General features: G+C 33.6%; 2 protein-coding genes across 4 annotated transcripts; one reads left to right on the top strand and one right to left on the bottom strand.

The window, feature by feature from the left end:
* Window positions 1–1,497: 1,497 nt before the first annotated feature.
* On the bottom strand, window positions 1,498–9,813 carry LOC120630447 (glycerol-3-phosphate phosphatase). Of its 2 annotated transcripts, XM_039899683.1 has the most exons (6): window positions 9,786–9,813; window positions 7,485–7,636; window positions 7,178–7,338; window positions 5,981–6,118; window positions 4,720–5,063; window positions 1,498–4,084 (listed from the first exon to the last, which is right to left on the bottom strand). In XM_039899683.1, the coding sequence occupies exons 2-6, from the start codon at window positions 7,579–7,581 to the stop codon at window positions 3,913–3,915; spliced, it is 912 nt and encodes a 303-aa protein (XP_039755617.1). In that variant the 5' UTR covers window positions 7,582–7,636; window positions 9,786–9,813; the 3' UTR covers window positions 1,498–3,912. The 2 variants fall into 2 exon arrangements, with proteins under 2 accessions (XP_039755617.1, XP_039755616.1); XM_039899682.1 differs by lacking the exon at window positions 9,786–9,813 and having other exon boundaries at window positions 7,485–7,762.
* A 1,055-nt stretch (window positions 9,814–10,868) lies between these two features.
* Window positions 10,869–13,057, top strand: LOC120630377 (enoyl-CoA delta isomerase 3, peroxisomal). 2 transcript variants are annotated; one of them, XM_039899594.1, is made up of 4 exons: window positions 10,869–11,004; window positions 11,769–12,140; window positions 12,255–12,344; window positions 12,603–13,057. In XM_039899594.1, the coding sequence occupies exons 2-4, from the start codon at window positions 11,781–11,783 to the stop codon at window positions 12,861–12,863; spliced, it is 711 nt and encodes a 236-aa protein (XP_039755528.1). In that variant the 5' UTR covers window positions 10,869–11,004; window positions 11,769–11,780; the 3' UTR covers window positions 12,864–13,057. The 2 variants fall into 2 exon arrangements, with proteins under 2 accessions (XP_039755528.1, XP_039755527.1); XM_039899593.1 differs by having other exon boundaries at window positions 10,872–10,962.
* The last annotated feature ends 303 nt before the right edge of the window (window positions 13,058–13,360 follow it).

The raw sequence follows: 13,360 nt of genomic DNA, 5'->3' as shown, positions 1-13,360 counted from the left end.
GCAATTTTCAGGGTTCCGTTTCTAAAACGGTACGAAGGTCTCTATGGACTATGGTGCGACTTTCAGTCAGTCGAGAAATATGAAACTTTTATGGAAACTTGGAATGGTTTAAGGTATGTTATTATGTGGATAAAGGTCCACATTACTTCTTCCACTTGTTTGCAAGTAAAAAAAATATTTTTCTTAAAAATACAAAAAAAAGCTGCAATATATTATTAATATTTATTTCTTTTCTTTTTTTTTTTTATTTGTCAATACATAGAAGGGCTATCAAATGAAAAGATTTACACATTTTAAACAAGCTTTTTTTTATTGAATCGCGTCGATGTGGAATAATCAAGAAAAGTTAAAAAAAAAACACTATTCATGTCCGCAGTTTGTGAAAATTACAGGAAAAATTGTGGAACGTTCAGCCATGGCTTTGGTTTACCTTTCTTTCTTTCGTTATTTGCATCCCTACTAATATTATAAATCTCAATGTAAGTTTGTTTGTTAAGCTTTCACGCAAAAACTACTTAACCGATCCTCATGAAACTTTGTACACATATTCTTGGAAGTGTTAGAAGAAATATAGGATACTTTTTATCCCAACATTAAGCCCGGTTTCTTTGGGAGAGGAGATGAAAGTGTTTGACGATTTTACACCATAACTCCATAACCGATTTAAATAATTATTTTTGTACTAGAGGTTATAATATGTGCTTAATTTTGCCCAAACTTTGCGTAGATCTGATGAATCTGGTATGAGATAGAGGACAGAACTCCTCAGCGGACAGCAGCAAACCCCTCATTTAAGGCTGAGCGATACTGAATACTTTATTTTTTTTTTTAAACTACAACTAAATTGAATGCCTGGCATAAGGCATTCAATTTAGTTGTCAAAAAACAAAATCAAACGCAGACGAAGTCGCGGGCAACAGCTAGTTTTAAATAAAAGCAATATGAATGTCACTTACTTTTACGTTGATAGAAGACATCGTGAGATTGAGTTTAAGACCAAGTTTTCCGTAACGTTCTCAAAGGCGTGTGAGAACTTAGAAGTAACTAATCCGCACTTTGCCAGCGTGGCGGACTACGGCCTAAACCCTTCTCATTCTGAGAGAAAACCCGTGCCCTGTAGGGCCTTGTAAGTTGTAATAGGTTGATAAATATAACGGGAGAAATATAGCGACCCTGCTTTCTGAGTCCAAGGCTGTGGGTTCGATTCCCACAACTGGAAAAATGTGTGTGACGAACTTGAATGTTTTTCAGTGTCTGGGTTTTTATATGTATATTATTACTATTAATATGTATATTATAGGTGTTTATGTATGAAATAAAATATTCATCCGTCATCTCAGTACCCATAACACAAGCTACGTTTACTTTGGGGCTAGATGGCGATGTATGTTTTCTCGTAGTATATTTATTATTATTAAATTCTGCTCGAAGTTGCCGGACGCTGCGACTACTCAGCGCTGCGAAGTAGGTATGTTCAATGTACAAAAACTACATAACTTTTTTCTGAATACTGTATTCATATTTAATAGATGGACAATGCATATGTTACGGCAAGTGTAATTAATTGAAAATGATTAATAATTGGCGGTGATCGGAATATGTGGAGTATTACAGACAGCAAATGGAAACTCCTTACGAATTTTTTTTTTCTGAAAAAAAACGTCCCTAAGGATTTCTACCTTTACAGTTTCATCAAGTTTTGGAAAATAATCATTAATAATTAATGCCCAAATTGGCAGTGCAAGTAAGAAATTAATTAGGCTAGGAAATATTTCTTAATCATTTTCTCACAATGTCAAAAGGCAAATTTTTGCCCAAACATAAATACTTTTTCCGCAACACAAAAAAACTCGATAAACTGTTTTTTATCACATTTACCAAATCATGAGTGAATTATTAATAAAGTCTGATTATTGTTTAAAATAATCAAATTTATTACATTTACCGTAACAGATACATATTCTATATAATACATTTAGTGCAACGTATTGTACTTTTTTATGTACATCTAAGTAGGTAATTGTTAACTATATTTAAAGCAATATAGACACTTGTTATAATCACATGGTTTATTGTACATAAAAAAATAAGGAATGCAATACAATAATTAAGCACCTGATTAGATTGCCATACAGTATAAATAATTACCTACACAAATTTGAAACAGATAAATGCATGAATTGCTGGAACTGATCGTCAAAAAATTATTTTTACAGACTAAACGATAAAAATGTACAGTAAACGTATTGTTAGATAAAACGCTTTAATGAAGTAGTTTCTTACCCGTGTTTTATTTCTAACTTTCTCATACTATAAGAATACAAACACAGAGAAACAAAAAAAAGAATATGGCAACCGTCGTAATTTAAAAAAATGCAAAAATAATATGGCAGCGGGTAGTTATTGTAGGTATTTATCCATACTTAATTAGCCCCTTTTAAAGTATATAAATAATAAATATCTAATAACATAAACTGGTGTCTAAGGATTAGAATTGACTAATAAGATATACACACTAAGTATGTGTTTCATAATAAAAAATTTAAACAAAAATAAAAACCTTTAACCGTAGCTACTTCCGTATTCGGTATACACAATAATTTGGTGGTCTCGCTATCGAGATGGATTCACGTTTTGCTGCGAAGGATAGCTTTGTAAATATCTTAATCATGCTATACAGAGCCTTCCAGGCACTAAACCAATAGCAGTTTCACGTCATCGGCATTAAGATTTCTTACCTTCGGCAAGCTATCAATACTTGCAAAAAAAATTATCCATTTGAAATTGCAACATGGCAGTTTACGTCCCGCTAAGGTTTGTTTTGCTGGACAATCATTTGCCTCGTATTCAGATGGGACTACTCGTTTTGCGATCACTATAAACTTAATTTTTCTGTATGCATGATCATTCTTGTTTCTTAAACTTAACATTTGAAATAGTTATCCTTCTTAAATCTAATCCGACCTTATTGTTATCCAAATACAAATAGTCTTACTGCAGAAGTTCAACCTATTTTCCAGTATTTTTAAGTCTGCAGATTGTCCGTTTTGCCTCAAAATACAAACAAAACTTTGTAAGTGGTCGATTGCATAGTCGGTTTTTTGAAAACAACTTTTGTACAGTACAATTTAAGAATATCATATCTGAGTTCACGTGTAACCAATCACAGGTCTTAATCAAAGGAGCGTGACTTGTGATTGGTCGGACGCTTGCATTTCCATGAGAGCATGTTGTAAACAGCTCTTGCGGTCTGATGTCTTACGTTACTCATGGTTATGAATACTGAAATAACCCCTGTGGTTTAGTAACCCTGCTTTCCACAAGGCTAGTTTGAAGGGCTTGCCAACTAGCGAACTAGCCTTGTGAAGAGCGATTTGTAGGAACTTTTACATCTGTGTAGTTAGCGCAAGTACCCACAAGTATTTCACAAAAAATAATGATATATAGTAACTGCAATTGTACGTTACTATAATGTAAAATACTGTTTTACATATTTCATACATTATTTTGTGTTGAATAACGTATGAAAGTTTGCATGGGCAACTTAAAATAAATTGTACGTGGGGAAACGCTAGCTAGTGCTAGATGAAGTTGCATACCATTTCACGATATCGATAATCAAACAGATAATTTCAACCGAGATGTCTATTATGAGATATCTATCGATTAGCGAAACTTGGTAATATCAGGCGTAGGAGGTAGAACATTTTTCTGATTTACCATTGCAAACAAGAAGAGATGGTAACGATTGAATTTACTAAGTTAAGAATAATGAGTAATTAGTTATTAAGTATAATGTTAAAAAACATGCTTATAAATTATATAAAAAATAACGTTTATGAAACATATTATCACATTTTCATTGACAATTGATCTACAATTTGCAATAGCTTAACATAATTTTAAATAACACTATGATGGAGTCAAGTTTAATATATCTCCTAACTTTGGTAGAACAACATCCGGTAGCGGTGGAGTTTTCTCATTCCTCATTTTCTCCAAATCCTTGGCAGATGTGACTCCTGTCATAACAAGCAGAGTTTGAAAACCGCAACGCACGCCGAATTCTATGTCCGTGTTACACCTATAAAAAAACAAGTAGTTACTGATCTAAATAAATAAAAATGAATCGCCGAAATCTATGTAATTAAACTTAAAGCTACCATTCCGGATTCTACGGTCTGTTGATGTCATATTATTAATAATTAAATAATGATTTTGTTCTACTTAAGTATTGGTTAAATTTATTCTTCCTGAGACTGAGATTTTTCTAAATATTTTATAGTACCGTACAGAACTTAGCCAGATTGGAAAAAACTTCTTTGCGGGCGAAAACTCCATAGTGTTTTAAGGCAGGAAGACGATATTATTATAATAGATTTCGATTATCTCAGTGGCGTAGTGGTAAGCGCTTCGAGTCCAGGAGGGACCGTTTAGGAGTATATAATTACTCTCTCTTGTCTGGTCTGAAACCTATCGGAGTCAACGGTTCAATCCGCTCTTAACCACAAAACGCTCAGATAAACCATATTCGGTTTTTCTTTTCATATGGCATTCCGCCTATGGTATTGAGCAATAATAATTGGGAGAAATTGATCAAAGATTTGAAAACATACTTTCGGTTAAATAAACACATTAAAACGACAAATAACTTGTCTATATTACAAAGGAAACTCAGTGATTTTGGAAGTCAGCTTAAATAATCAATCATGAAATTACCTGTCACCAATCATCAAGGTCCTTGCTGGATCAAATCCAAAGGACTCCAAGAACTTTCTAACATAGTCATTCGGTTTTCCAAGCACCAATGCTTTCCTCTCCGAGCATGTCTCAACTGCTCTTACAAGAGTACCTGTTCCAGGTATTATAATAGAGCTGGACTTTGGAAACCTTTCATCTGTGTTGGTGGCTATGAACAGACACTCTTCATTTGAGAGATATGATGCTGCCTTCATAAATTTGGGGTAGCTTATATGTTCATCAAAACCAACCACAACTGCACCTACTTCCGGATCCATATCTGATGGGGACATGGACTTGAAATCTGTTTTCACTTGGTCTGGCTAAAAACAAAAGTTAATTAGATACTAATATAATTAGAGTAAGTGGATTGGTACGTTTGTTTGTTTGTTTGTCCTTCCTTCACACCATAACTAAGCAACCAATCAGCTAGATTTTTGTCATAGAGTAAGTTAAAAGGATGTAGAGTTTATTCATTATCTTTTTTAACTGGGAGAGTTTTATATTTTTTCTGAGGGAGAAAAAGGGCTCCCTCGGGATTTGCAAAAAACCATTAACCTGAGCTATGATTAATCGTCAATTTGTTCATTAGTTAATAAACAAAATTGATTTCATATTACACTCTTACACCCGAAGTTTCATATAATATGAAATTCTATAATAAAACATTGATGACAATAATCATACTTTCCGGTCTATATCACAATAATGCAAATAACCGAAAGATGTTTGGTTTAGAATCAATATCATCTATTAGTAAATCTTTAGTAAATAGTTGCTAGTCCACACATTGATTGTGCTGAGTAAGCAATGTTGACTGAAGTTGGTAAATGGATGGTTGACTAACAGTTTGAAGAGGAATTGAGCATCCACCTTACTCAGCTATAAATAACAACAAACAGTAATTGTTAAACTTTTTTTAGTGCTAGTGGTAATACACTAATTTACGTTGCAAGTTTGCATGTATTACGTATTTTTAAGTCTTAAGTGAGAAAGTTGCTGATGCTAATGTCCACTGAGCTGTACTATCCTCTCCATTAATGATAATCAGATCTTCATGAAAATAAGCATAAAAAATTAATGATAGGTATAACCTTTACAGTGAAAACAAATGTATTTAGGTTCTGCATCAATATTTATACTTGGATTCACCAAGTACAATAAATATATTTAGAAATTCTTGTACAAGAAAATAAACATCACTTATTTAGTAAACAGAAAATATTAGTTCTGGACTTACTCCAACACCAAAATGCCTTATTCCAACAGCTTTCAATTCATCACCAATTCCATTTGAACCAACCAGGTACACTTTTTTTGTGAAACCAATGCCTTTAAGATAATGCGCTACTAGATATGCAGTTGATAGGATTTCTTCCTGTTGAAAATAAATAAACAGTCAAATAGATTCTCCAATAGCATATACTATGAAGGCTTACAATACAACATATTGCAAAAATTTATAAACCTATAGCTATATTGACAGCCGAGTGGTGCAGTGGGCAGTGACCCTGCTTTCCGCATCCAAGGCTGTGGGTTCTATTACCACAACTGGAAAAATGTTTGAGTGATGAACATGAATGTTTTTCAGTGTCTGGGTGTTTATATGTATATTATAAGTATTTATGTGTATTATATTCATAAAAATATTCATCAGCAATCCTAGTACCCATAACACAAGCTACGCTTACTTTGGGGCTAGATAGCAATGTGTGTCTTGTCATAGTATATTTATTTATTTATTTTATTTTATATTAATTAGTACCCTAGTGGTGTTCGAATAATACATGTTGCCAGTGATGAGTTATCGTTCAAAAACAAATAAGAAAATACAACAGAGCTTATTCTCTTAGTTGTTTTCCAGCAGCATCCTGTGCTTCTACTACCATTTACTGCTATCACCAACCGTTCTGCCTAGCTCAGTGATTATGGGCAAATCCTCTCATTTGCCCTTTTATTCCAGCTATGGACTGCTAGCACATTTATTTGCAATAAGTACAGTGTATTGAAGAACAAGAAAATTATACTTTACAACCTCAGTAGTAAGGGTCTTTCCATTTTTTTTAACTTTTCAAAATAGAAACAATCTTTCCATTACTTTTTAGTGTAAAGAACAATTTAAAAATATTAAATAGCAAGCATAATACAATAAATAAAAAAATATGTAAGTGTGTTTGTATTATTTTCTTGACAATTTAAAATAAACTTAATACTTAAAAGTAACAAAAAGATTGTTTGCATTTTAAGACAGGTAAGAATTAATAGATTTTAATTCTGCTAATCTGTTACAAAATGGTGTCTAAACAATCAGCATTTACCACAACATCAAAAGCATTTAACTCCCGTATCTCTCTTCTATAACTGTACTAGAACAGTAAGGTGTAGATAGTAAAATTATGGTTACTTATAATAATTGTAAATTAAAAATCTTCCTCACCGGTTCAGCAATAAATCCTAGCTCTTGGGCTTTTAGAGCAAAGTCACTACGGACTTTAGTAGAGTTGTTGGTTACAAAAAATATTCTTTTACCCATTTTTCGAAAGTAATTCATAGCTTCGGGTGAACCAGGAATTGCAGTATTATTTATCCATAAAACACCTTTAACATAAAGTTATATTATTGATAAATCACATAACATGTAACATACTAAATGTTGTAGAGGCATTAATTAAGGAAATCAGGAACAGGAGACAGCAGCAATAAATTATCAGATTGTTTCACTACTTTTATCTAATAATTCTTACCATCACAATCGCTTAAAACTGTATCAAAAGAATTTAAAAATTCTTGCACTTGATCTGCATTCGCCTCTTGAAGATTAAAAACAGCTGATTTAAACATTTTCTTGGCGTTTTTTAATACTGGCTTGCACGTTTTGCTTCTAATATCTATCCTACTAATGCAACACAAATTATATTTTAAAACTTCATTAAATCGCCGAATCATTGTGTTAATTTTAATAAATAAAGCAATAGCTATTATTTTTTAAAAAAAGCAGCAACATTTCTATTTAGACCTACCTTTCAATTCAATTCTTGTTTATGGCTTTTGTCTGCGCCAACTGGGCACAAGGTATTTCGCCAATGTCTTGTAGATGAAGAAGGCACGAAGGAGATTGATCGGTGAAACTAATGAAAAGTTAATTTTGAATTTGTACCAAGAAATAGTTGTTATTAGCTAGTTAGCTCTTTAACCTAAGGACACAGACAACACATGCATATATATCTTACACGGATATTTTTTGTACATTATACTTTAATTTTATTACTTACTATATATTTACATAAAAATCTACAATAAGGACTGAAAACAAACATTAAAAAACATTTAACACTCAAAGGACGGGGGACTTTGGGAGGAAGAATGGTGGGATTATGAAGGTTAACTCATGTTTCTTGGGACGTAAACTTTTACAGTTCCACTGTAGCAGGGTTATTGGGCCCATTTTGGAGTAGTTTAAAAAGTTGGCTTAAGTTTTTGGCAACGTTGGGCGGTAAGGGAATTTCACTACATGGAGCGACAATACTAAGTAGAAATTCGGAGATAAACTCAAGCATTTTACCTTGGGAGGGAGGGTTCTCAACATTGTTGTTGAGAGCGCATCCATTAGGAAGGGATGAGGAGTAATCACCGACAATAGTCTGAACAGCTTTTTTATCGTAGCCCTTTGCTAGAGGAGCTCGGGGACGAGGAGAGCGGAAAACTGTTTGCCGGTAGGAGGTTTTGGAGGAAGTTACATTAGTAGGAGTAAACATTTCTTTTGTTATCTCAGCATAGGACCTGCGGACAGGAGGAAACTGAGATGATGCTTCAATGTAAGATTTATTATTCTGAGACATGACCATTTTAATAGATTGCTGCCTGGAGAATTCTGGGCAGTCTTTATCAGTAGCAAAATGACTACCAGAGCAGTGTAAACATGTAGATAATTCCTTGATGACCAAACATGAGTCACCTGTATGGGGCTGAGCACATCTGTAGCATCTGGGCTTAGATCTGCAGATTGTTTTAATGTGGCCAAAACGGCAGCAGTTCTGGCACTGTATTGTTGGAAGTTTATATGTTTCAACTGGCAGTGAGGTGTGGTATGAATATACCTTAGCAGGAAGCATTTGCCCCCTGAAGGTTAGGACAACAGATTGGGTAGGCACCCAAGTGATGACACCCTCTGTGACAGATTTTCTGTTCAGTCGCCTTGATTTCAGAACCTCACCACAGCCAGGCGGGAGCTCTAGCGAATCAACAAGCTCGTCCATCGACCAGTCCACGGGAACTCCTTTCACCAGCCCCATTCTGGTTATGTTGTATGTGGGAATTATAGCTCTATATTTGCATAACTTCAAAACTGGACTAACCAGAAAGTTGTTGGCAGCTTGGGCAGAAGTAAACTCTACAGTAATTTTGTTGCGGCCTATATTTTTGACGCCGTCGTGGATAATTGAACCAATTTTGTGTTTGTGCAAGAATTGACCGAAATTTATAGCCCGTAATGACGCTCCAGAGGATGGGTCCTCCACTTCCCGTGAGACTTGGACGATAAAAGGCCCATTATCATCGTCAGAGTATGACTTGGCGCCTTCGGTGAAGGAAGGATGTATGTAAAGGCTTTGAACGGATGGGTTTACCTGAGTAGGATCAGTTATAGTTTTTTTGGCCGCATATACGTTGGTATCCTCTCCTTGTCGTTTGCGAGACGAGGCTGATGCCCCCGGGTCGGGCGGCTCAGGAGGTGTATCTAGATCCATTTTACTGGAAACACTATAACTACAGACACATAATAAATATTTAACCAACACCAAATACGGTTAGATTTATACGAATATCACCAATAACAACTATTTCTGCTGCTGTGTAAATTCACATAAAACACCGAAATTACACCGGAATCTCACTAACACGTGTGCACAAATTGACAGGCCAAGTTACAGTTCAATATAAACAACACCAAATCCTTTTCAAGACGAGTTTACAGTAAAATCAAAGAAAAATTTGAGAAAACCGCGTCCGCCATGTACGAAGTTTCCCGCCGAAAAAACTAGACCTACCTTTACAAATTTTAAAAGGTCAAACAAATGTCAATGTTGTTTGGTAGGTAGCTATTGTCGTTTTTTTAATTGGCTGGACAGGCAAAGATCATTGATCATACAGCCTATTCAATTGTATAATTTATGCTTAAGTGTCAAAGTTTTATTAATTGTCAGTTTTTACGAGTAACCCCGTTTTACTCCTTTAAAAAAAACGCTGTCTTAACTGATGTATATACTTTAAAATAAACCTATTTTCTTAATTTCTAGACTTCGGTATAACAAAAAAAAACAGTAGAAATTAGGGGATAATTTAACACCCTTAAAAGGTGATATCCAAACAAACTTTTATATAAGTATTTTTTATAAGATATTAAATAACCTAAATGCGAATTTCGGTGTCTCTAACCACGAATAGGTCTTTCATACTAAGTGCCAACCTCTTTTTTAACCCTTTAGGGGTAGATTTGGAAAAAATATTTTATGAACTGGACCCCGGTTTGTAGACTTAAGAATAAAAAAGAACCACCCTTAAGGGGAGATTTTGCGAAATTATTTATATTGATTTTGGTTATTTAAAACTTAAATGCCGACTTCCACGTATATCTTTCATCCCCTATTTCAACCTCTACAAGATTATTTTTGAGACAAAAGATAGCCTATGTCCATCTCCAGGATATAAACAGATCGACAGATAGTTAGTTTCGCATTTATAATATTAGTATGGATAAGCTTAAGTACGAAGTTTAAGGATTCAGAAAAGGTATTGGATAAGGCAATGAAGGTAACACAATATTTAGCAGCGTTGTTATTATACCACCAATGAGTTAGAATTAGACATCCTTTTATTTCCGTGGGGAAATCCTCATACCACCGCAACACGGGAAGGCACGGTGGTTAAGTCTAACTCGTACCGGCTAAAACCAACCAACCAAGCAGTTCCAACAATTCGCCTGGTGGCAGGGTCACAGGAACGCTTTCGCACTCAACCGCGACCGCCGCACACATTATGAAGAATTACACATCCTAGTCCAACTTGTAAAGATTTCTATATGTTTCTGCGCAACTTGTAACTATTCTGAGTGGCAACTGTCAGTGTCAAACTTTTACTGTAGGTAGGTATTATTCTTTGATACAGACATATTTACAACAGTGTACAGTGGTAGGAAGTAGAACGCAGTGCAATTCATTACGATAGGTAAGTATACTCCAAAGTAATACAGTTCTACTTATTAAATCTGTAAGTATATATTTGTTAAAGTACCAATTTCTATTTGAAAAAGAATATAGGTACTTTTAAATAGTCTGTAATTTAATCTAATATTATACCACCAATATAATTCTTATATTATATATGTAAGTAGGAAACTGAAAGAGTTGAAGAGTTGATGCAGTCACCTCTGTATACAGACTGCTAAAATCATTATCCTCTAGATAATTATTTACAGACAGGACAACTTTCCATACTAATAATTTAAATATAATATATTCTTTTTATTCTTTTTATATTTAAATATAATATTAAAAAAACGACAATAGCTACCTACCAAACAACATTGACATTTGTTTGACCTTTTAAAATTTGTAAAGGTAGGTCTAAATAGAAATGTTGCTGCTTTTTTTAAATATAATATATATATATAATAATTTAAATATAATATATTTTTGCATATTATGCAAAAGTGTGTTTGTTTGCTTGTTATTCATGCAAAGTTCAACAGCCGAACCGATCTTGCTAAAATTTGATTAATACATACACATTACGTAGGGTCACATGGTCGACAGTGATTATTTTTTTCCAGTTTCTCTACAGGCTTAACCGACCCTCTGTTTTGTGTGAGAATTGAACATGAGGCTTGTATTTATTAATTATTTACTATCTTTTTTAATTCTTTAAATTAGATCTACAATGGTGAACAATGGTTCAAGGAATTTATAATTGAAGACATTTTGTTGTAAATCTAATGAGCATATTGTATTCTAAAACTGGACCTTTTGTTTCAGAATGTATTAAAAATGGAAACCGAAACAATTATTGAAACAATCAAAGATAATATTAAAATAGTAAGGTTGAATAAACCTCGCAGAAAAAATGCAATAGATTATCAAATGTATGTCCGATTAACTAAAATACTCAATGATGCTTCCACCGATAGCAGTATTTCGATGGTTGTGTTAACTGGAACTGGCAATTTCTATAGCAGTGGAAACGATCTGGTAGCACCTAAAGATGCGGATTTTTTGGTTATTTTAGAAGAATTCATAAAAGCATTCATAATTTTTCCCAAACTGTTGATAGCACTTGTAAATGGTCCAGCTGTAGGAGTAGCAGTGACAACACTACCGTTTTGTGATTTCGTTTTTGCTTCTGAAAATGTGAGTTAAACTGTGTACTACTTATGACTGAAATTATAATTCAAAAAACCTCAAATGATAAATATGTTTATTTAATAATGTTTTGTAATGTATTTAACTTTATTATTGTTTCAGGCTTACTTCTATACACCATTTACAAAATTAAATATAATTGCTGAAGGATGTTCTACATTTACATTCCCAAGATTAATTGGCGCGAGAAAGGTAGTTAATTCGAAGAAGAAATAAGTTTACCTGTGCCATTACCGATTTTTAGAGATAAAAAATGAAAATGAGCCAAATGCGTCTGCGAACACGCATAAGAAAAGAAGTCAGTGGGGTTCTGTCCGAATTTCCGATCAACGAAAATTATGGGGTTCCAAAAATCTTCTGGGTGATAGAAGCATACGAGAAATATTACGAATATAAAATCTTTTTATAAGTTTTATTTTATGCTATTAGGTTATCATTTGTTTGTTTCAGGCTATGGAATTACTACTACTTAACTATAAAATGCCAGCCAGCGAAGCATTGCAATGCGGTTTAATTAGTTATCTTTACAAAGCAGAAGAGTTACAGGATAAAGCATGGGAGAAGATAAAAGAAATTTCGTGTTTACCAGAAAACTCTGTGTTAACAACCAAAAATTTAATGAAAAGAACCTACTTGGAAGATTTATTGAAAACAAATACCATTGAGATGAAAGAATTGAGGAAAATTGCCAACAATGGAAGTAAACTATGAAGAAGTTTTTGATAACAAAGTTTCACACTGGATTTAAATGTTCAGTTATCTCTAATTCTAATTAATTTTCTTAATATTACGGTTGCATTTCACGATTCAGGTGAGGAAGATATGGGCGAAGGGCGTTCGTTAATATTTTTATATTTTATACTTTGTATAAGACAAAGTTAAAAATAAATGTTTCTTTGTTTTAATGTGTTCAATCTGTTTTTTCATATCGTATCAATATCCTGGTCAGTTGGAGCTAATTATTGAATCGACTCTCGTAATTCTTCTTTTATTTTAAATTGCATGCGACAGAATTTTCATTTCATTTTCAGTACGGGATGCATTAATAAAAAAGGCCGTACAACAAGCACTTTTAACCCTTGACTTTTTTCAATAGAAAAATTGTTAGAGATTTATACTCAACAGTCAGGAGTCAGGATTTTAAAACAGGGTGATAAGAACAGCGCAAAATGTTTGGTGTACCGTGTAACTGTCGCACTGTCGGCACC

This window comes from Pararge aegeria, chromosome 16 (assembly GCF_905163445.1).
Source record: "Pararge aegeria chromosome 16, ilParAegt1.1, whole genome shotgun sequence".
In the NCBI taxonomy this organism is placed as follows: Eukaryota; Metazoa; Arthropoda; class Insecta; order Lepidoptera; family Nymphalidae; genus Pararge; species Pararge aegeria.
Note: the sequence above shows the minus strand (reverse complement) of the source record. Positions and strands in the feature narration are given on the sequence as shown.